Below are 19,521 nucleotides of genomic sequence, written 5' to 3' on the forward strand. Positions count from 1 at the left end.
ACCAAAGGGCTCCTGGCAGTGATGTGCCCAGTACGGCCGAGTCTACGCCACAGACTTTCGTCTTACACGGATTGTTCCTGGTCTGTACAGGATCACAGAGGTGGAATGATGGGCAAAGGGAACGAGTGCCACGTGCGCCCACTCCCGCCTCACTGTCACCTGAGTTGACGGGCACCCTGCCCCCTCACCCTCCTCCACGCCTGTGACGATGGAGGCGAAGTTGTCGTCCAGGAGGATCATGTCGGCCGCCTGCTTCGACACGTCGGAGCCCGAGATGCCCATGGCGATGCCAATGTCGGCCTTCTTCAGTGCGGGGGAGTCATTCACGCCGTCCCCGGTCACCGCCACGACGGCCCCCTGGACGAAGACACAGCCAGAGCGGAGCAGGAAGCCCGTCCAGGCCCGGTCCGCCTGCCCGGCCCCATGCGCCCACTCACCCTGCCTCTGGCAGCCCTCCACAATGATGAGCTTCTGCTGCGGGGACGTCCGCGCGAACACGATCTCCGTGTGGTTCTTCAGGATCTCATCCAGCTGCTCCGACGTCATGTCCTTCAGGTCTGAACCATGCACCACGCACACCTTGGCCTCCCTGAGCGAAGGATTTCAAAAGCCATCGCAGAGTGCTCAGAATTCACGAGAGGCCCCGGTACCTCTGTCCAGCCTCCGCCGTAACCTCCTGTTTCTGCTTTTCGCCCGGCCTCCTCGCTGGTCCCCAGCCACCCACCGTTCCGGACGGACACCCTGCACCCCTCCCCGCGTCCCACCCGCTCCTCCCTTTGCTCTGTGTCCTTCCATCCACTTCCTCTGAAAACTCACTGACATAGTCCCTTGGTCATTTCCCTATTATGTTTTACTTTGCAGTAAGTAAACCCTACACATCCTACCTACTACGGGAGCTTCCGGAAACTGTAGCGAGTTGGGTCGGGGTGGGGCGGCTGAGGATGGAAGGGAAACACGGCAGATCTGAGTTCTTTAGGGGCCCCACCTGGTGTTGATCTGGCTGATAGGGACCTGGAGCCGCGCAGCCATGTCCTCTGCCGTCTCGTTGCCTTCTGATATAATGCCCACACCTTTGGCGATGGCCTTGGCTGTGATGGGATGGTCCCCGGTCACCATGATCACCTGGGTCGGGAGGGGAAGGAAGGCAAGCAGAATCACCTTCGGAGGGATCCCGGACCCTTTGCCTTTTCTCCAGAACCTAATGGATCACTGCCTTCATTCCACGGGCTGTTTGCAGCCCATCCCCAAGGACTTCCGCTATGGCGGCTTCACCCCCAGGACTGGTTCGGGCCCACCAGCCCATAACACATAGAAGTTTGGGTTCTAGTTTTCCCAGGCATAAACTGGGGATTTGGGCATATTACTATATTCAGAATTTCACTGAATTGTTCCAGAAGCTATTCTGTTTCTTTAAGCTCAAAAGACAAACACCTACACATAGAACAAATGGTAACCAAGGGACGTCTGGAATAATTCACCCGCCTACCAAACTACACTCTAGGCCCAGGTGTGTTCTGACCCTCACTCTTCCTCTCGCTCCCTGTGGCCTCCCCTGGTTCCAGCCCTTTTGCAGGTGACCTGTACCAGCCCTAGCCCTGTTCCCCTGGCTCCTCGAAGGTCAGATGCCTGGATCCAGGCTGTCCTAGCATTCTGTTCCTTCTGTCTGTCAGCACTCCTCCTGCCCCGTATGGGGAGGGCTTGTTTCTGTCCACCGGACGGAGCGCTCTGCAAGAATGGGCCATGTCCGGTCTCTCTGTGAAGCTTCACTCTTGCGCAAAGCCTAGCACATAGCTGTCATTCCACAAAGAGCCATCAGATGAAGGAATGAAAGAATGACTGTCTCTTGAGAATCCCGGCCTGGCTCCTGAGGGCCCTCCGGGCGCACAGCTTTCCCAGCTCCGATGGAGGGAAAGGCAGCTGTGAGGCTGTGACTGAACTGTCTGGAAGGTCCTGGAAAGTCCGTCTGTTTGCTTTCAGAGCATGGAAACAAGCCTGTAAGGGAGTTCTTCCCAGAGCCCGCCTCCTTGTGTCGGACCCAGAGCAGCGTGACTCCAAGCCCGACTTCCTGGAGGGAGGTGGTGACGTGGAAGTCTGTGTGGCCACCAGAAACGCAGGACAGGTCACCGTACCCACACTGCGGACTGCGAGTGTCTGGATCTCACCAACGCCGCCTCGTGGGGCGTGGGCTAACCGGTGAGGGTCTGGGAGGGAACTGCACACGAGCTTACAATGTTCCAGATGTGACGCAGACCGCAGACCGAGCCCTGCGGGATGCCCTTCAGGCTCGCCGCACCCTGACAGCCTCCCAAGGGCTCATCTGTGGTGACAGGGGACCTGGAGGGCACGTGCGCTGTCATCCTGATACCTGCCCCCCCCCCCCACCGAGCACCTTCCCTGTCTGACTGCTCAAAGGGGCCGTTCTGTAGTAGTTTCCAGCAGTCCCACCTCCAGGCCAGGCTGCAGAAATAAAAACACAAAGTCGGTCTCCCCAAGACTGAGCTCCCAGGACGCAATTCTGCAGCGCACCGAGGCGCACGTGCACAACAGACGTGCAGTGCTGTGGAGAATGGCTCCCTAGGAGGTGAAGGACATCTCAGGGTTTCTGGGATTCATCAGGGACTGAAGGGGTTTCATTCCCGACTTGTGGGTGCTGACCGTGCCTCTGATGTTCCCACGTAGTCTTGCGAGCTGCCCTGTTGTTCCCTCATCCCTTCTCTCCCCGCTTCGGGCCCATCTGAGAGACGGAGTCCGGTGTTGGTGACACAACTGTTGTGGCCTGACTGCTGTTCTTGGAGGCGTCCAGGTTCACGGTGAGGCCCCAAGACCTTCATGGTGTCGAGAGCCTCAGTGAGAGGCAAATACAATGGGGTACTTTTATTTATTTTTTCAACTACATTTGTTCCAAAGGCCCGAGCTCATGGCTCTACCTGGGAAGTACCAGCCCTGCGATCATCTCCTTGTAAGCACTTTGCTGCCCAGAGACCCCAGGGGTCTCCGATCCCTTCTAGCAGCTCTGCATCAAGGCCATTTTGGAATTGGCCCTGGATAGTCCACCCTATGCGACAACCCGCCATATGTCTCTTACATTTGTTCTATTGAAAGGATGGCATCATGTATATGTCTTACACTCCCCTAGAGGGAAAGGGAGCTGATTCAGGATTTCTCACCGAGTCTGCCAAAGTTCTGCTAGCTTCGGGTCCAGAAGAAGTGAGAAACGAAAATGCGAACTGTAAGCCTGTGCCCAGAGCAGGGACTGGCCCAGAAAGCCCCAGGGCCTTCCGCTCCAGCTGCCGGCCTGGCCTCGGATTCACCTGCCTCAGGCAGTGACTACACCCAGGCTAAATCAACCTTCGAGGCGTTAGGCCCCCTCCCCCCTCAGGGGCCAAGGTAACTCCCTCCTTGGTGCTGTAAGGGCCCCACAAATCCCCAGATGAGATGCATTTCACATCCCCAGTATGAGTCCCCATTCCAACAGCCACCTCGAGGCTCAGGCAGCTCGGATGGGCCCTTCTCCAGCTGTCTCCCACGCTGCTGTGTGAGAGCTTAGAGAGCCGGGGGAGGTCGAGACAGGGGCGATACTGAGCGGCTGAGCTGCGGTCAAGCTGCTGCTTCAGAGAACCCACCGCCCAGACAGCCTGTGGTCATCGGGGACCTCACTCGAAATGGTTCCTCCATCCGCCCCGTAGTTCTCACTCCAGCGACCAATCATCGAACTTGGCATGGCCCAGCTGCCCCCGGACAAACTGCTCACAGTCGAGGTCAAAGACAAAGCCGGCTCCGACAGCATCTGGTTCTCCCTAAATACCTCCAGCGCCCCCCGCCCTCCAACCCGCTCTCCCGCGAGTCTGGGATCCGGAATATCACGTATGAGCAGAAAAGGTGTCAATCTCTGACCTGTGAGGATGGAGGTGAGTCTTAGAATTTGACCTGGAAGCAGGGCACAAAACGTCTCAGAACTAGGAATTCCATGAAGTCTGAGTCCCCCCAGCCAAGGAGGAGTTCCCACTGCCGGCGTGTGTTCTGTGGCGGTGTTTCACTCTTGGACCGATTCATTTCAGTTTCTAGCTTTTACTCCTGTGCAGCTGTTCTTCCCGAGCAGGGGCATCGAGGGCCCAGCTCTCCGTGGCTCAGCCTCTCTGTCATCCCCACCAGGCCCTGGCCCCGTCCCAGCAGCACCTTTCCCTGACATCCTCTAGCCCTTGGTCTGCAGACCGGCCACAACAGCATCACCTGGGAGCTTGTTACGAATGCAGAAGCCCAGGGTGTCTTAGACCTGCAGAATCAAGATTTTGCGTTCCGAACAAAACCCCTAGAGGGTCACATACACAGCCCTAGGACACTGGTTCTCAAACGGACCTGCTTAGTGAAATCTCTAAGAAAGTTTTAAGAGAGCAGGTGCCTGGGTGGCTCACTCAGTAAAGCATCTGCCTTGGGCTCAGGTCATGATCTCAGCGTCCTGGGATCGAGCCCTGCCTCGGCTCCCTGCTCAGCAGGGCGTCTGCTTCTCTCTTTCCCTCTGTCGCTCTCCCTGCTTGTGTGCTCTCTCTCAAATGAATAATCAATAAATAAAAATCTTTAAAAAAAAAGTTTGCGGAGAGCAGATGCCTGTACCCTGTCCTCAGAGTTTCCAATTTATTGGGTCTGGGGTGTGGCCCAGGCATCAGATTTTTTTAAGTTTGTTGGTTTTGTTTGTTTGTTTAAGCACTCTCTACACCCAGCCTGGGGCTTGAACTCACAACCGCAAGATCAAAAGTCGCATGCTCTAATGACTGAGCCTGCGGGGGGCGGGCCCTGGTGATTCTAATGTTCAACACAAAACAGGATTCTAACTACAGAAGAAACTTACTATTTCCTATTAGGGTGTCTCTTAAGACTAAAAATCATCAGCTCGAGGAAACAGACATCGATTAAACCAAGATTATAAGAACCTACTCTAGGCAAGGCTCTCTACTGTTGCCCCAGGTTGTGACGGGTCGGGGGCTTCCGGGATACGGTCAGGAGTTTACCTTGATCCCTGCACTACGACATTTGCCCACAGCGTCAGGGACTGCAGCTCGGGGAGGGTCAATCATGGAGATGAGCCCCACAAAGCAAAGGTTATCCATGGGAAAATTGATTTCATCTGTATTAAACTCGAATCCCTTGGAGAAAGTGCCAGGCAGATTCAGGAAGCAGAATCCTGGGGAGAGACAGAGGTATCAGTCGTCACTCATCAGCCTACGTCCCTGTCTCGCTCACCCCAACATTTTCGATATTTCACCCCACAAATAATCATTTGGATGTCATTCTTCCCGGGTTTCTTCTGCAGCCCCTCACCTAGCACGCGTTCCCCCAGGCCTCCCAGTTCCATGTAGGCATTCTGGAAGGCTTTCCTCATCTCATCATCCATGGGATACTCCACCCCCTTCAGAAGGTAAGTCGAGCAAAACTCTAGGATCCTCTCTGGGGCCCCCTTCATCATCAGTACGTGGGTCTGGGAGCTGTTGTCCTGCAGGTGGATGGACATCTGGGGAGGAGAGAGGAAGAATCCTTGCAGCAGGACGAGGGAGCAAGGGTTGGGGCAGAAAAACAGGGGAAAGGTTTTTGAGGGTAACACAACAGGCAACCGGTTTCCTATCCCCCTCCCATTTCCTCTGTCCCCTTACCCCAGTGCAGCCCCCTCCCTCCAGTCAAATCTGACTCTGGGTCTAGCCCGTGCCTCCTCCTGTCCAGGGACCCCAGCCCCTGTGTTATTTGCACAGCAATCTCTGAGGGCACAAGCTAGCCTCTCACTTTCTCTGCTTCCTCTCTGCCTGGAAAGCAGAAGTGTGGGCCTGGCAGAGGCAACAGGGTAGACAGGGAAGAGAATGTAGGAGCCATAGGCCTGTGACCCCCCAGCGGGAATGCTTTGTGACCTCAGGTCAATCCACTGAACCTCTCAAAACCTTAGTTCCCTTGATACAGTGCAAAAGATTCTGTGTTGCTGACTTCACTGGGTTTTTATGGGACACAAGACTGTCAAAAATCCCCCCAAACCTAACTACAAATATTAGTTTGCTATTGACCCAAAACCTTACCAGTAACATCAACAGTCAACTAACACATATTATGTATGTTGTATGTATTAAATGCTGTATTCTTACAGTAAAGTGAGCTCGAGAAAAGAAAATGTGAAGAAAATTGTAAGAAAGAGAAAATCCACTGTGACGGAGCTGTACCGTGTTCATCGAAAAACGCCGGCGCTTAAGTGGACCCACGCGGTTCACACCATGCCGTTTGAGGGTCAGATTATTTGTAAAAAAGTACTTTGAAAACCACAAAGCACATCCAGAAATAGGTTAGTCGTTGTAATCCCTTTGCCACTCTCCCAACAGCAGGAGAAGTCCCAGGGGCTAGCCGCGGGTGGGGGTGGGGTCCAGTGGGCAGTGAGGTGTGCTGGGGGCAGGCAAGCCCAGATTCACTGTGAATCTGAGGAGACCACACGCCAGGAGGAGAGAGGAATGAGATGCGTTTCGGTTTTGCATTTTCCCTTGATCTCTGATCTGTGAGCGGGAACTATGATGGAGTACATCTTCCGAGCCGGGAACTTGCCCGTAAGAAGCCTGTCCCCAGACCAGCACCTTGAAAGGAGCAGGTGTCGAAGGGGCCAGACCACACTGCCCACAGGACAACCAAGGTGGAAAGCCTGCGTGTAAAGTGCTGTTAAAACCGTCCCATTAGAAACCTTCAAATACTTCCTAGAACTCTCAGTTATATTCAAAATATGCCTAAGCGGTTAAGAGGAAAAACCTTCACTTGTTTAAGCAGAAAGCTGTAAGAGGTTTAAAAAGCTTCATTTCCTGAGTGCTTAATACGTATTTGTTCCCTATTTACTGGAGATTATCAGAGGTGGCAGTAAGACCTACTTATAAGTCAGTAACATGGTCCCCAAAAAGTCATATCTTGATAGAAAATTACAGATAAAAAGGTGGGAGGGGGCACCTGGGTGGCTCAGTCTGTTAAGTGTCTGTCTTCCGCTCAGGTCATGCTCCCAGGGTCCTGGGATCGAGCCCCGTGGGAGAAATCTGGGAATATCAGAACAGAGACCCTTTCTTTCGTTTCAATCTGAGAGAGAGGAAGAGACTTAGCCTGCAGGTGACAGAGGGCTGGCGTGGCCTCGCAGAGCCGGGCAGAGCCCCCCCGGGGGCGGCGCCCGGCTGGCCGAGCTCACCCGGTGGGGGTGCAAAGATCATGTCCTTTGCACGTGATCCTCAGAAAACGCACTAACCTAGTCATTTTGGGGAAAGTTGCTATTTTATTGGACATCCCAACAAATGTCATGGATATATTTTGCTTTTATTTTAAATCACACAAAGGAAGAAGTATCTACTTCTTTGCAGTCATAGGCTTTAATCTGGCCCTGCCAAGCACAGAATTCTTGTCTGGGCTGTGAGGCCACTGAACGTCAGAAAAAAGCAGAAATGAGTTTGCAGTTTGGGTTTAGGAGACCTATCCTATTACACGGACTGAAAGCCAGTGGAGACAAAAAACTCTGGATCTATTTCTTTAACTCTTACTCGCTCAGTGTTCAATGTGAAAAGATAGGCAATTGGGTTTTTAAAACTCAAAACTCCATATAGCTGTCGTTATTTTATTATTCTTTTTAGTTATATTTTTTTCCCTTGTGAGGAAAATTTGGGGGATCGACTCTCTTAGCAACTTTCAAGTATAACATTAGATGAGTTTGCCCATGCACTGGCCTTGCAGAACTCCTCTGTATTGTTCTGATGTTAGCACCCATGTTGCCGAAGTGAGCTCTGTTCTGTGGTTTCTAAGACAGGAAGACAGTACTGACTTTAGGGACTCTCGTTTCTTCTCTGTCACCCACACCTGAACGTCTGACCTTCATGGTAGCCCGTGAACTTGGAGAATTCCCCTCCCCTGAGCAAACCATGACTGTCCTGTAGGGCCCAACCCTGTGGTGCTCCAGTCGTGGCCCCGGGTCCCCCCACAACCCCGTCTTCAAGGTGTGTGGGACCTCACGTGGGAGGGTCCCCCTGGCTTGGCCGTCTGTCTCCTGCACCTCGGGGTTAGTGCCCCGCCACTGCTCCCCAGCCCGCGCATCTCCCTCCCGTGTCATGCCTCCCTGGGTAGCAGTCAAAATGCTCCTGAGCGACGAAAAACTTCACAAATGTGCTGGGGCCCCGGCCCCGCCCCTACCTGATGGCAGCTGCTAGAATCACGGGGCGAGGAATGCAATCAGGCTCTTCGGGGGGTGCCTTGCAAACACAGCCTTATTCTGCAGTGGCAAGCCTTGCAGGAGCCCCAGAGATGCCTCCGAGGCCCCGTGACTGTCACCAACCAGCCTGTCCTACCTACAGGACACTTCCCACCTGCTCTCTCCACAAGTGACAGAGCCTCACGCTCCACTTAGGACCCAAGGCCTCTTCCTTTGCCACCTGCTTCTCCCTTTCCCTGCCGGGCACTTTCTCGTGAGGTGAGCCTTCCTCTTAAGGAGGAGACTGGGTAGCCGCCGTCTCTCTTCTGCTGTTCAGAGGGGAAGCTGAGGGCGAAGGCAGAGCTCCCATTTCCCCAAACCACGAGCCCACCTCCACCCTTCTACCCTTGTGCGTTCTGTACCTGGTACTTGTTGGTGGAATTAAAGGGGATCTCTGCCACCTTGGGGTTTCTCTCTCTCATCTCCTTCACAGAGCTGTACGACTGCTCGATGAACTTGAGGAGGGCTGACTCGGAAGCATCCCCTGTTGTTGCCCGCTGCCGGGATGAGGTTAGTGTGGTGAGCCCGAGGGGTGTGGCACAGGGCAAGGGGTGCAATGGGAGGACCCGGGGGCAATCCCTGAGCGCCAGGATAGAGACTTCTGGGGAGAGGGCGGGGCATGCCCCGGACACCGAGGCATCGTCCACCCCGCAGGCCCAATACCTTAGCAATGGGAAGGGTCTCCTGGCGAGCCTTGAAGACGGCTCGGTTGCAGAGGCCGGCGATTCGGGCCAGCATGAACCAGGTAGGAGAGCCTTTGGCAAACGTCTTCCCTGGGGAGGAAGAAGGGGCTCGTGAGCAGGATGGGGGCGGGGAGCTTAAAGCAGGGACATCCTCGCATCCTGCTCTGGCCCCCGGCACTTGACAGAGACAACCCTTGTCTGTACTCAGGGCCCAGCTGTCTTCTGTGTCAGCGCCCCCTCGGTCCAGGTGCCACCCCCAGCCCCCTCCCCCGGCCCACCCATGCCACTAGAGTCACCAGTCTGCTCTTCGCTGGTGTCGGCCTTGTATATGGTCTTGTCGAACCACATGTGCGCGACGGTCATGCGGTTCTGGGTGAGGGTGCCCGTCTTGTCCGAGCAGATGGTGGAGGTGGAGCCCAGCGTCTCGACCGCCTCCAGATTCTTCACCAGGCAGTTCTTCCGGGCCATGCGCTTGGCCGTCAGGGTCAGACACACCTAAGGCCGTGAAGAGGGCCGACAGTTACTGGAGACGAAGAGGTCGGCTGCTCACACCACTTTGTGTTCTGGAAATCTGATCGTTTGTATCGCTATTATAATTTTTGGTACTTCTTTCCTTTTCATTTCCGCCTGCGGCCGTGGGAAAGGAGATCAGGAGAGCGATTATGTGCGTGCATTATGGCCGAGCTTCGGGAAAAGCGCATCTTCCTTCATCAGGGGAATATAGCGGATGACCTTATCCCCTGGAATATTCTGCTCCCCCAGGGTCCTTTCATCTTTTCCACTCAGCAGCCCCTTTCCAGTCAAGTTCAGGCCACACCTCTCTCTCAAGTCCAGCCTTCCCAGGGATCACGTCGATAGCTAACCTTTTATTGTGGTGTGTGTGTGGGGGGGGCTTGTACCAATAGTTAGAAAAAAAAGAAGAAAACAGGAGAATCATGAAGTTGAGAAGGAATAGTGCAACATTGGAAAGGACTTGAGCGATCACTTAAACCGGGGCATTTTTGTTGGCATGAATCATGTGGACCATAAGTTCAATGAAAGTCAGGTGTGTGGCAGGGTTGTTTTAAAAACTAATCAGTTCTTAGGCTATGGTTATATTAACACAGAATTCTAATCGTGGGGTTATGACTCATTTACATATTATCACTAGTGCTGAGGGTTTTGTGCTAACGAGCCACTCCCTGAGTATTATTCTCCTTTCTATTTTAAGAAGCATGTTGATAAACTGAGCAAACCCCCAACAGGTGATCAGCAAGCCAAGGGGTCTGAAGACCATGTCCTGTGAAGAACAGCTAGAGGAAAGGGGATGATTTCACCTCCCACCAGAGAGTCTGGGCAGACATGATGGCTACCATCAATCAAAAGTGTAGTTTGTAGGAGAGAGAGAAAAATGCCTTGTTTTGTGTATCTCCAAATGGGAAAACTGGGACCAAGCAGGAAACCATGTTTCTGCTCAAGACAATGAAATCCAGCTAGAGCAGCCCGGCAGTGAAATGAGCCGAGACCAAAAGGGGCGGGCTTCCCAGGACTAGAAATAATCATCATCTACGGAGTGTGATGTTTGGCATTGGTGGGAAGTTTGTATTTTTATGGGCTTTGAAGTCCTTTCCAAGCAGATTCTATAATTCTGGATTAATCTTCCTCTAGAAACGATGATTAATTAAATTGCCACCTGAAGACGTTCAGTGATTTGGCCAAGTTCACCCGCACGTACAGCCCAGACTGGAACTCACTGCTGGTGACTTAGAATCTAATGCTTCCCGCATCGCAAGTCACGCAGAAGAAAGAGAAGGCACCAGAAAACATGAGTGGAGGAAGTCAAGGCCCTGTGGGACCCGAGCGGCTGACACCCGCACACACATCAGGAGTCCGCCGCACTGGAGAGACTCAACAGCAGAAGAGATACTAATGATTTCATCCCCTGGGTGCGGTGTCTGCCCAGAGACCACCCTCCCCCTTGGCTACTCACGGTGACAGTGGCCAGCAGCCCCTCAGGCACATTGGCCACAATGATGCCAATGAGAAAAATGACAGCCTCCAGCCAGCCGTAGCCCAAGATCAGCGAGAGCCCGAAGAAAGAGACCCCGAGGGAGACAGCCACCGCTGTGATCAGATGGATGAAGTGCTCGATCTCCGCAGCGATGGGGGTCTTGCCCGCCACCAAGCCTGACGTCAGAGAGGCGATGCGGCCCATCACCGTGGAGTCTCCGGTAGCTATCACAACGCCCCGAGCTGTTCCTGTGGAGCAATGGGGCGGTCTGAGGGGGGCGCGCTGCTGGCCTTGGTTCCTGCGAGGAGCACACCGCCAAGGGTCACAAGCAAGGCGGACAGTTGGGACCCCCCGAGAGGCTCTTGTGTTCTCTGCTCCTCGTATTTGATTTATACGATAAGGTTCTCCTCGCCTGCGGAACCCCCGAGGATGGCACCGTTCTCTTGTACGGCCTCACCACCTCCCCTGTCAAGGTTTGCATTACACTTGTCTAGACGTCTCCTATTGCCTGTGTGTTTCTTATGTTGCCCTCAGCAGCCGAATAGTTTCTAGATCCCCAGGAATAGGGATCGCCCTTCTGCAAGTGTCCTCCCTCCCAACATCTGGTTGTCCCCACCCCAGGGTTCTCCGTGGGTGGCAGTTTGCCCCCAGGAGACGTTGGGCAATGTCTGGAGGCAGCTCGGTTGTCACCGCGGGTGGGAGGGCTGCTCCTGGCATCTGCGGGGAGAGGGCAGGGGTGCAGCTACACATCCTGCAAATGACTGGAGCACCCCCCCACCCCAAACAAGGAAGTGTTATCCTGCCCTGACGGGGATGGTATGGAGGCTGGGGACCCGCGCTCTGCTCTGGCCAGAGCCCCTCCCTGCTCGGAGGACTGGAGCCAGCCTGACCCCTGCCGGGGAGCAGAAGCCATGACAGCTGGGCTCCGTGCCTCTCGCTCTGCCCACGCTGCCCCCAGAGTCGGGAGTGGGACTTGGCCGGCGTGGTCGGCTTTCCACACGGGGGATGCGGCCACTCACCTACGTGGCTTGGAATGAGGGGCCTGACAAGGTTCTTGGCTCCAAACAACTTCTCCTGCTTTCCCGTAATGGCTGCAATTCCTACCCTTCCAAGTCAAGTCAGAATCACCCAGAAAAGCACCATATTCTAGAAATATCATTTTAGAATCAGAAGGACTCCTGCTGAAGGTTCAGCTTTCCAAGGGGCCTCTGTTCGCCCCGGGGCAGCTCCGTGCACGCTGGCCCTCAGGCTGCCTTGGCTCTAAGACGGGATGGAAGCATCGAGGAAGCTGTGAGCAGGAAAGGCCCCTCGAAAAGTCTAGAGCAGGACTGGGCGCATAGTAGGCACGCGTGTGTTGGTTTCTTTCTTTTCTTCATCTAGATGGATTTAGGGTCTTAAGAAGGATGATACAGAATCACGCGTGGGACTGGGTAGGGGCGACTCTACTCCGGCGGCCCCCCCAGACACTGTTCGCAGAGCGGCTGCTCCATTTCCAGGGTGGCCTTCGGCTTAGGGAGTCTGAGAGCGGGGGTCCCGCCCGGATGGTGTTCTGGGGAAGAGTGGCTCCGGTACGAGGCCCTCCGCAGATGGGCTCCCCAGCGGCTGCCCGCCGGACGGCTGCCCACCGGAGGCGTTCTCTGAGCCTTGTCGAAGACGCTATAGTAACCGAGAGGTGCTGAGAGGCTTTGGGGTTTGGGGCCGGGGAGGAGTACGGCACTACCAGTACCTATTTTATGCCAGGGTTTGGTCTAGTTCTCCCTTTTTACTCCTTCATGGGTTTGCCCCTGTGTAGAGAGGCAAGACCTAGCAATGAATCCCATGCGTCTGGGGACAGGATGGGTTGATGTCAGCCTGGAGAAGGTCAAGCCCATGGGCAAGCCTCCCCTAGCCCAGGCCAGACCGACGCCTCCGTACTCCTGCACATCACCAGGAAGACAGCCCAGGCCCCATGGAATGCGTGAGAACCCAAAGACAGGTGCCCGTACCCGCAGCCCCGTCAGGGCCACGGCCATGAAAGTAGGGAGGCAAGGGTCTGGGATAAAGGTTAAAGGTATGTTCCTCATGTGCAAAGTGCATGGACTTTCCTCAGTTCAAGGGTCAAGAGCTCCTTCAACCTAGCTCCGCCCCCTTGGCCAACTTGTGTCCCTTTGGTCCAAAGGCCTCCTCCATCCCCACCAGACCCTTGTTTCTCGGATGGGGTCCCCCAACCCACTTCCCCCCCTTATTTGAATCGTATACTTTGCTGACCAAAAACCTACTTGGGAAGGACCAATGTGAGCAAAACTATTTCCTAAAGCTTGCTAACCTGGATCCTTCTGTCCAATTAAAATTTTTAAAAAATGTTTCAATATATATCTTATTTTCTGGTTGGATTCTTTTTCATCTTTATTATTACTCTTATCTTTTAAAAATATTTTTCAGATAAATAACTTTTTGACCGGAGAAGTCATTGGCAAGCTTTATTCCAGATAAAGGTCTGCGGAAAGAACACAGGCTTTGGGAGACGGACCCACACTAGAATCCTCGAGTCTCTTCTCTCCTACTGACCTGTGCCCTTGGATACTGCATTTCATTTCTCTGAGCTTTTCACAAAACAGAGCTAATGTGTGTTGTGTAGTGTCGCAAGAGTCAGACACATCTGTAACACTTGGCTCATACGAGGCGTTCAATTAAAAAAAACCAGCTGTTTCTTAGATACCCAAACATTGATTCTAAAGCACGAGTGACGGCTTCCATGTGCGCTGCAGAGAGTCCTGCAGGCCTCCTTAAGGGAGAAGGTTGACATGAGCCCGAGCCCGTTCCACCAAAAGTGGAAATGCTGGCTTTGACCTTTCACCAGAGGTCACACAGCTCATGAACGATGAAAGACCTAGACTGCCAGCTGTTACCTACCTAACTACCTTTCGAAGATAGAGAGTTCTTGAAATCTTTGTTTCAATCTCTGCTTTTGAAACTAGGCTATTTATGATGCGGTGCTCACCTTCCACACAGTTGGTGGAGAAGAAGCAGATGTTGCGGGTCTCCAGAGGGCTCTCATGGGTGAACTCAGGGGAGCGGAATTGGGGCTCAGACTCTCCTGTCAAGGATGAGTTGTCCACCTGGGATGGGAGGGAAGATGGGTCGTAATGTGAGCATGGGAAGAAAGATTCCTTTATAAAGATACACATCTTTACCTGCCACCAACATCATCATCACAGAGACAAATACACACCAGCACCTGTTGTCTCCAGCCCCAAATTCGCACCTTCTTGAGGTTCTGAATAATAAGATCATGCTTTCTTTCTCTGAGTCCAGCTCACTATGTAAGGCCAGCCTAAGACGGTGCTTGGCCCCCTCACGCAGCTTCCCGCGTCCCCCACCTTACATCCTTGTGAGGAGATGAGCCGGAGGTCCGCCGGGATTCGGTCTCCGCCCTTCACTTCGACCAGATCTCCCACCACCACCTCCTCCACTTTGATCTGCATCTTCTCTCCGCCTCGAATCACCAGAGCTTGCTGTGGGAAGATAGTGCAGGGTCATTTCCAAAGCTTTCTGCTTCTCCCATATCCGCTTCTGGCCTATACACTCCCGTCCCTGGTCTCCTTCCTTCTGATGCCCTTCCTTGTGCTGTCGCTCACCACATCACCCTTGCAGGTCTCTTCGGCAGATTGCAAATTCTTACCATCCCTGTCCTTTGCAGCATGACTCTGATGACACTCTAAGAGATGGGGGTCTGTCTCCCCATCCCCACACTTAGGCTGGGCTACACGGCTTGCTTTGGCTCATAAGACATTAGAAGCATAATGCAAACAGAGGCTTAAAAAGTGGGGGCTTGCCCTGTTGTCACTGGGAACCCCTCTGCCACTGTATTGAGCCAGCCTGAGGGAGCCTCCTGGAGGAAGAGAGGTCAGAAGGAGAAAGGCTCCAGCTGTCACAGCCATCTCAGCCATCCCCAGACATGGGGATGAGGTCATCTGAGACCGTCCAGCACCCCTGAGCTCAGTCCAGATCAGAACAGCCCTGCCACAGAAGTGTGGGAACCGCTGTGTTTGCTGTTTTGAGCCACTAAGTTTGGGGCGGCTTGTTAGGCAGCAAGAGCTAATGAATGGTCTCCAAACTCCTACTTCCTTTCACCAAAGCATCATCCCCTGCCTGAACTCTCACCCAAGGGAAGAAGTAATTTACACTGACACCAAAGGGAAAAGATCCTGGGCCATGACACTAGAACATGACGGTGCCGTCGGGAAATTCCGGCGCCCGTCCTTTCCAAGTTTCCAGCTCTGTGCCTAGAAACCTCTTTTGTTGTCATATTATTTCCAGATGCTTAAACATAGCTTATTAGAAAATAATCTCAACTTTCTGAAAAGTGGCAAGCATAAAAATTTTACCAAGAACACCTGTACAGCCTTTACCCGGATTCGCCTGTTGACACCGTACCCGTTTGCTTTGCCATTTGGTCACTGTCGGCAGGTATGTATGTATGCGGGCACTTCGTGACCTGCACCATCTGAGGGTAGTTACATACATCACGCTCTTCTATCCTGGGTACTCCAGGGTGCCCGTCCCCAGAATTAGTATGTTAAATACCCACGACGCGGTTGTCGATTTCACTTGATTTCACTTCGATACCGTACCGTCATCTGCTGTCTGTGTTCCAGCCTTGTCAGGACCCTGTATGTCCTTTGCCACATTATTTTCTCCTTAGGCACAGGATTTAGTTCCAGTTAGGAACGGCATTTAATTGTCATGCTCCTTTAGCCCCCTGTAATCTGGAACATTCTCACAGCTGTTCTTTTTCATTTTTTTTTGGAGAGAGAGAGCTTGCACGAGGTGGGGGGGCGTGCAGAGGGAGAGGGAGAGACAGAATCCCAAGCAGACTCCACCCCCAGTGCGGAGCCCAAGGCGGGGCTCTATCTCACCATCCTGAGATCGTGACCTGAGCTGAAATCAAGGGTTGGACGCCTAACTGACTGAGCCGCCCAGGTGCCCCTGTTCTTTGTCTTTAAGGCCATCGACATTTGAAGAATCCAGCCTCTCCAACCTCCTTTGTACCTCCCCCGCTTTTACGAGAATGTTCTCATCTGGGGCTTCGGATCCTGCTCATTATTCAGATTATGCATTCTAGACCAGACTGCTTCACAGGTGATGCTGTGTCTTTCTCAGGGTACTTTGAAGGCTGACACGGTAAAATCTGAAGGACCCTCATCCTCGTCACCAGCTCTCAGTTCACGCGTTGTAGGGTGTAATTTTCCAGGGACTCAAATATTGTGTGTTTGGCCACATTCTACACTTCTCTCACTAGATCCTCCACGCCAACCCTACCTGAGGCACCATGTTTTTGAAAGACTCCATGATCTTGGAGCTCTTGGCCTCCTGGTAGTAGGAGAAGCAGCCGGTGACGATGACCACGACAGCTAGTACGATGCCCAGGTACAGCTGGGGGCAGGGAGACAAAGAGCGCATCAGGAGGTCTTTTCCTCCCTCTTCATCCTCAGAAAATCAGCTTGCAAGGGTAACAACCAGGGGCTGAGGGAGAGTCCGAGGCAGGGTGCCTCCCTCGGAGCCCTGAGGTTTGGTGAGGGCCAGCAGGATCCAGCAAGCACCCAGGAAGGCTCTTCATGGGCTGGGGGCCGAGAGCCAGGGAGGGAGCCCGGGAGGAAGGAGATCAAGAGATGAAAATTCTGGCAAAGAGAAAGGGCTGCCGAGTGTTTGATGATCAGTCAGGAAGATAATCAAAGGAGAGCAAGTTCCTGAGTGAAACCTTGGCTCTCAGGGAGGTGAATCAGTAGCTTGATAGGTAAAAGGCTAGGGAGACCAGGAGGGACCAAGGCCTCCCTTAGAAAATCCTGGGAGTACTAGGGATTTGGGCCAGAGGCCTTCGGGAGTGCAAGGCTGCTGAGAGGAAGAGCGTCAGGGCCAAGCCGGGACGGGGCTGGCCAGTTAGCAGCTGAGCGGACTCACGTTATCTTTGGTAGACTCCTCCTTGTAATGTAACTGGATGCCGTAGGCCAAGAAGCAGAGAATGGCACCGATCCATAGTAAGATGGAGAAGCCACCGAACAGCTGCTTACAGAATTTGGCCCATTTTGAAGTGGTGGGGGGTGGGGTAAGTGTATTGGGTCCATCTCGTTTCAAGATTTCCTGTGCCCCTCCGGGGCTAAGGCCCTGTGTGGAGAGGAAACAGGGAAGGACAGAGAGCCGTGAACCAAGAAGCAGCTATAGCAAACCTCAGAGGTGCCATTCACAGCCCCCGGGGGGGGGGGTCTGGAGACCAACGAAGCTCTCTGTAGATCACCCTGGAAGTTCTTCCTAGAATTTGCAGGACAGATCAATCTCCTTTATTTAGCACATTTATATAGGGAGGGTTTTTAGTTGGTGGACTGATTCATGAAACTTTTGAACACCTATCTTGGGCTGGTTCTGTGATAGGACAGCAGAATGAGTGGGAACGGTCCCTACCCTTAGGGAGTGCCAACGCTAGTGGGAGGTAACTGTCGCCTGTTCATGATATAATGTGCAAGGCTAATGCGATGATGGGGTGCAGTACCTTATGTCAATAACATACGGACATTCACACTTCGTCTCTTTAACTTAGACGTGGGGAAACAATGCCAGCCAAACACGTGAAGGCTTTGATCCCCCCTGGGGCCTGGCCATACGCTTGTGTGCCTTTCTAACTGAAACTAAGAGGAGAACCCACCAGAGGATAATAAGACAAACTCCCCTTCATCCCCACCGGCCACGCCCAGCTTCCCCTGAAAAACGTACAACTTGAATGAAAACGGGACAAGCCCCTTACATGCCTCCCTGGTTACCAGATGAAGCCCTGACAGTGAAGAAATTCTAGAACTAAGAACTTACATTTTGAGGGCTTTTAAGTTTTTATTTGTGGTCCTCGTATTAGCGGTAACAGTAGCAGCAGCACTAAGGGTAATAGAGTATATGGTTTTACGGTTAAACCAGTGGTTCTCAAAGTGTGGTCTGGGGGGCCCACGGGGTGCTGAGACCCCTTCAGGAGATCCACAAGGTCAGACGACTTTCACAATAGTGCTAAGTCGTGGTTCGCCTTTTTCCGTTCTTGCTCTTGCGTGTATGGTGGAATTTTCCAAAGGCTACATGACACATATCGCAACAGATTTAATACTGAAAATATACAGGAATCCAGCTGTCTTCTGTTAAAAAGCTAGACATTAAAGAGGGTTGCAAAAATGTCAAATGCCACTGAATTTTTTATTTGGGAAAACAGTTATCTGTCATGCAAATATTATTTATACTAATATATAACGGATTTACTCTTGTTTTTAAATGAAGGAAGTATTTTTTAGGAAGTATTTTTTAATTTTCTGAGTTTTAATGTTGAAGATGTTAGCTATGGATAGATGTAACTCACATAAGCAAAAGGTCTTTAGGATCCTGAGAACTTATGAAAGCAGAGCGGGGCCCCGGGGACAAGGGTTGGAGGAGTGCTGCCCTACCCCATTCTCCTTTCTCTCATCTGACCCTGAACTCTTGGGGCATTACCATGCTGGGCTTTCCCAANGGGGGGGGGGGGGGGGGGGGGGAATTGGCTGGGGGAGGGAAGGGTAACAACATTGACCTGGAAGTTAGGACCCCCACTTCCAGCTCCACTGCTGCCCCCCCGGGGGTGGGGGTGGGGGCTCCCAGTGGGAAGGAGACCCTCCGCGCCCTCAGGGGTTTCCTTTGCTCACCATCGTCAGGTCCACGGAGTACTTGGCGCTCAGCTCTTCCAAGGTTAATTTGTGGTCATCCTGAGGGGACAGTGGCGTCGTTGGGGGACGGTGATGACCCGGGCCATTTCCAGGGGAGGGGGCGGAGCACGTGGGGCAGAGAGATGGACCTGGCCTGGGGGGTGCTCTCAGCGGGGGAGGGGACAGGCTGCGGGCTGAGGAGAGCGGCTGGGGGGTTCTCACCAGGACCACTTCCTTCTTCAGCTCCTCCAATTCAGTCTTCTTCTTTTTCTTCTTCATTTTTCTTCTCTTCCCCGTTTTAAACCCCCTTTTAGGTCTAGTGCTTGGGTTCTGCTCGTGAGGGGTCACGGTCCCCTTCTTCCCCCCGCGCCCCATTGTCCTCCCTAGATGTGGCTGACCCAGCTCAGCTCGTGGGAAGGAAGCCGAGAGCCAGGAGAAGGAGTGGGGGGGCGCAGAGACAAGTGAGGGACCGAGGAGTCAGGCGGTGGGGACGGGAAGGGCCAGGGGAGCGAGGAGGGGGAAGACAGGGGGAGCACTGCCAGGGCAGAGCGGAGGCCGGACGTGGGCTCCAGGGAGGGAGAGGCCGAGCAGGAGGCGGGCGGCCCGGGCCGGGGACACGGTAGGGGCAGCCCCGGGCCTCGGTGAGGAGGTGCAGATGCCGAGGGCACCAAGCACGTGGGTCGAGGCGATGAGGCCCCTGGGCCAGGCCCTGTGGGCGCCGCGGCAACCGCCAGGTCTGTGGTCACAAAGGCCTCAGGACAGTTCTGGCCCAGAGTCCAGAAGCCCCGTCTGTGCACTTGAGGATGACAGGAGCGGGGTCTGCCACAGGGAGAACGTCAGCGTGAGGGCCAGACTGGACCCGGGTCCCAGCTGGGTCCCGTCAGCTTCCGGGGCTCACAGACCCTTGGCCGCTGTTGAAAAGAT

General features: G+C 53.7%; 1 protein-coding gene across 1 annotated transcript in view; it reads right to left on the bottom strand.

Annotated features, from left to right (window-relative positions):
* Positions 1–19,307, bottom strand: part of ATP1A4 (ATPase Na+/K+ transporting subunit alpha 4) — a 28,803-nt gene extending 9,496 nt beyond the window's left edge. The window contains exons 1-15 of the mRNA XM_034667296.1: positions 18,820–19,307; positions 18,598–18,657; positions 16,850–17,053; positions 16,211–16,324; positions 14,269–14,403; positions 13,890–14,007; positions 10,889–11,157; positions 9,216–9,414; positions 8,900–9,009; positions 8,599–8,733; positions 5,317–5,506; positions 5,007–5,179; positions 986–1,122; positions 438–589; positions 189–356 (exon numbers count right to left, since the gene is read on the bottom strand). Of these exons, the coding sequence (XP_034523187.1) occupies positions 189–356; positions 438–589; positions 986–1,122; positions 5,007–5,179; positions 5,317–5,506; positions 8,599–8,733; positions 8,900–9,009; positions 9,216–9,414; positions 10,889–11,157; positions 13,890–14,007; positions 14,269–14,403; positions 16,211–16,324; positions 16,850–17,053; positions 18,598–18,657; positions 18,820–18,972 (2,317 nt within the window). The 5' untranslated portion in view covers positions 18,973–19,307. The remainder of the gene's footprint in view (positions 1–188; positions 357–437; positions 590–985; positions 1,123–5,006; positions 5,180–5,316; positions 5,507–8,598; positions 8,734–8,899; positions 9,010–9,215; positions 9,415–10,888; positions 11,158–13,889; positions 14,008–14,268; positions 14,404–16,210; positions 16,325–16,849; positions 17,054–18,597; positions 18,658–18,819) is intronic.
* Positions 19,308–19,521: the final 214 nt, after the last annotated feature.

This window comes from Ailuropoda melanoleuca, chromosome 8 (genome assembly GCF_002007445.2).
Source record: "Ailuropoda melanoleuca isolate Jingjing chromosome 8, ASM200744v2, whole genome shotgun sequence".
In the NCBI taxonomy this organism is placed as follows: domain Eukaryota; kingdom Metazoa; phylum Chordata; class Mammalia; order Carnivora; family Ursidae; genus Ailuropoda; species Ailuropoda melanoleuca.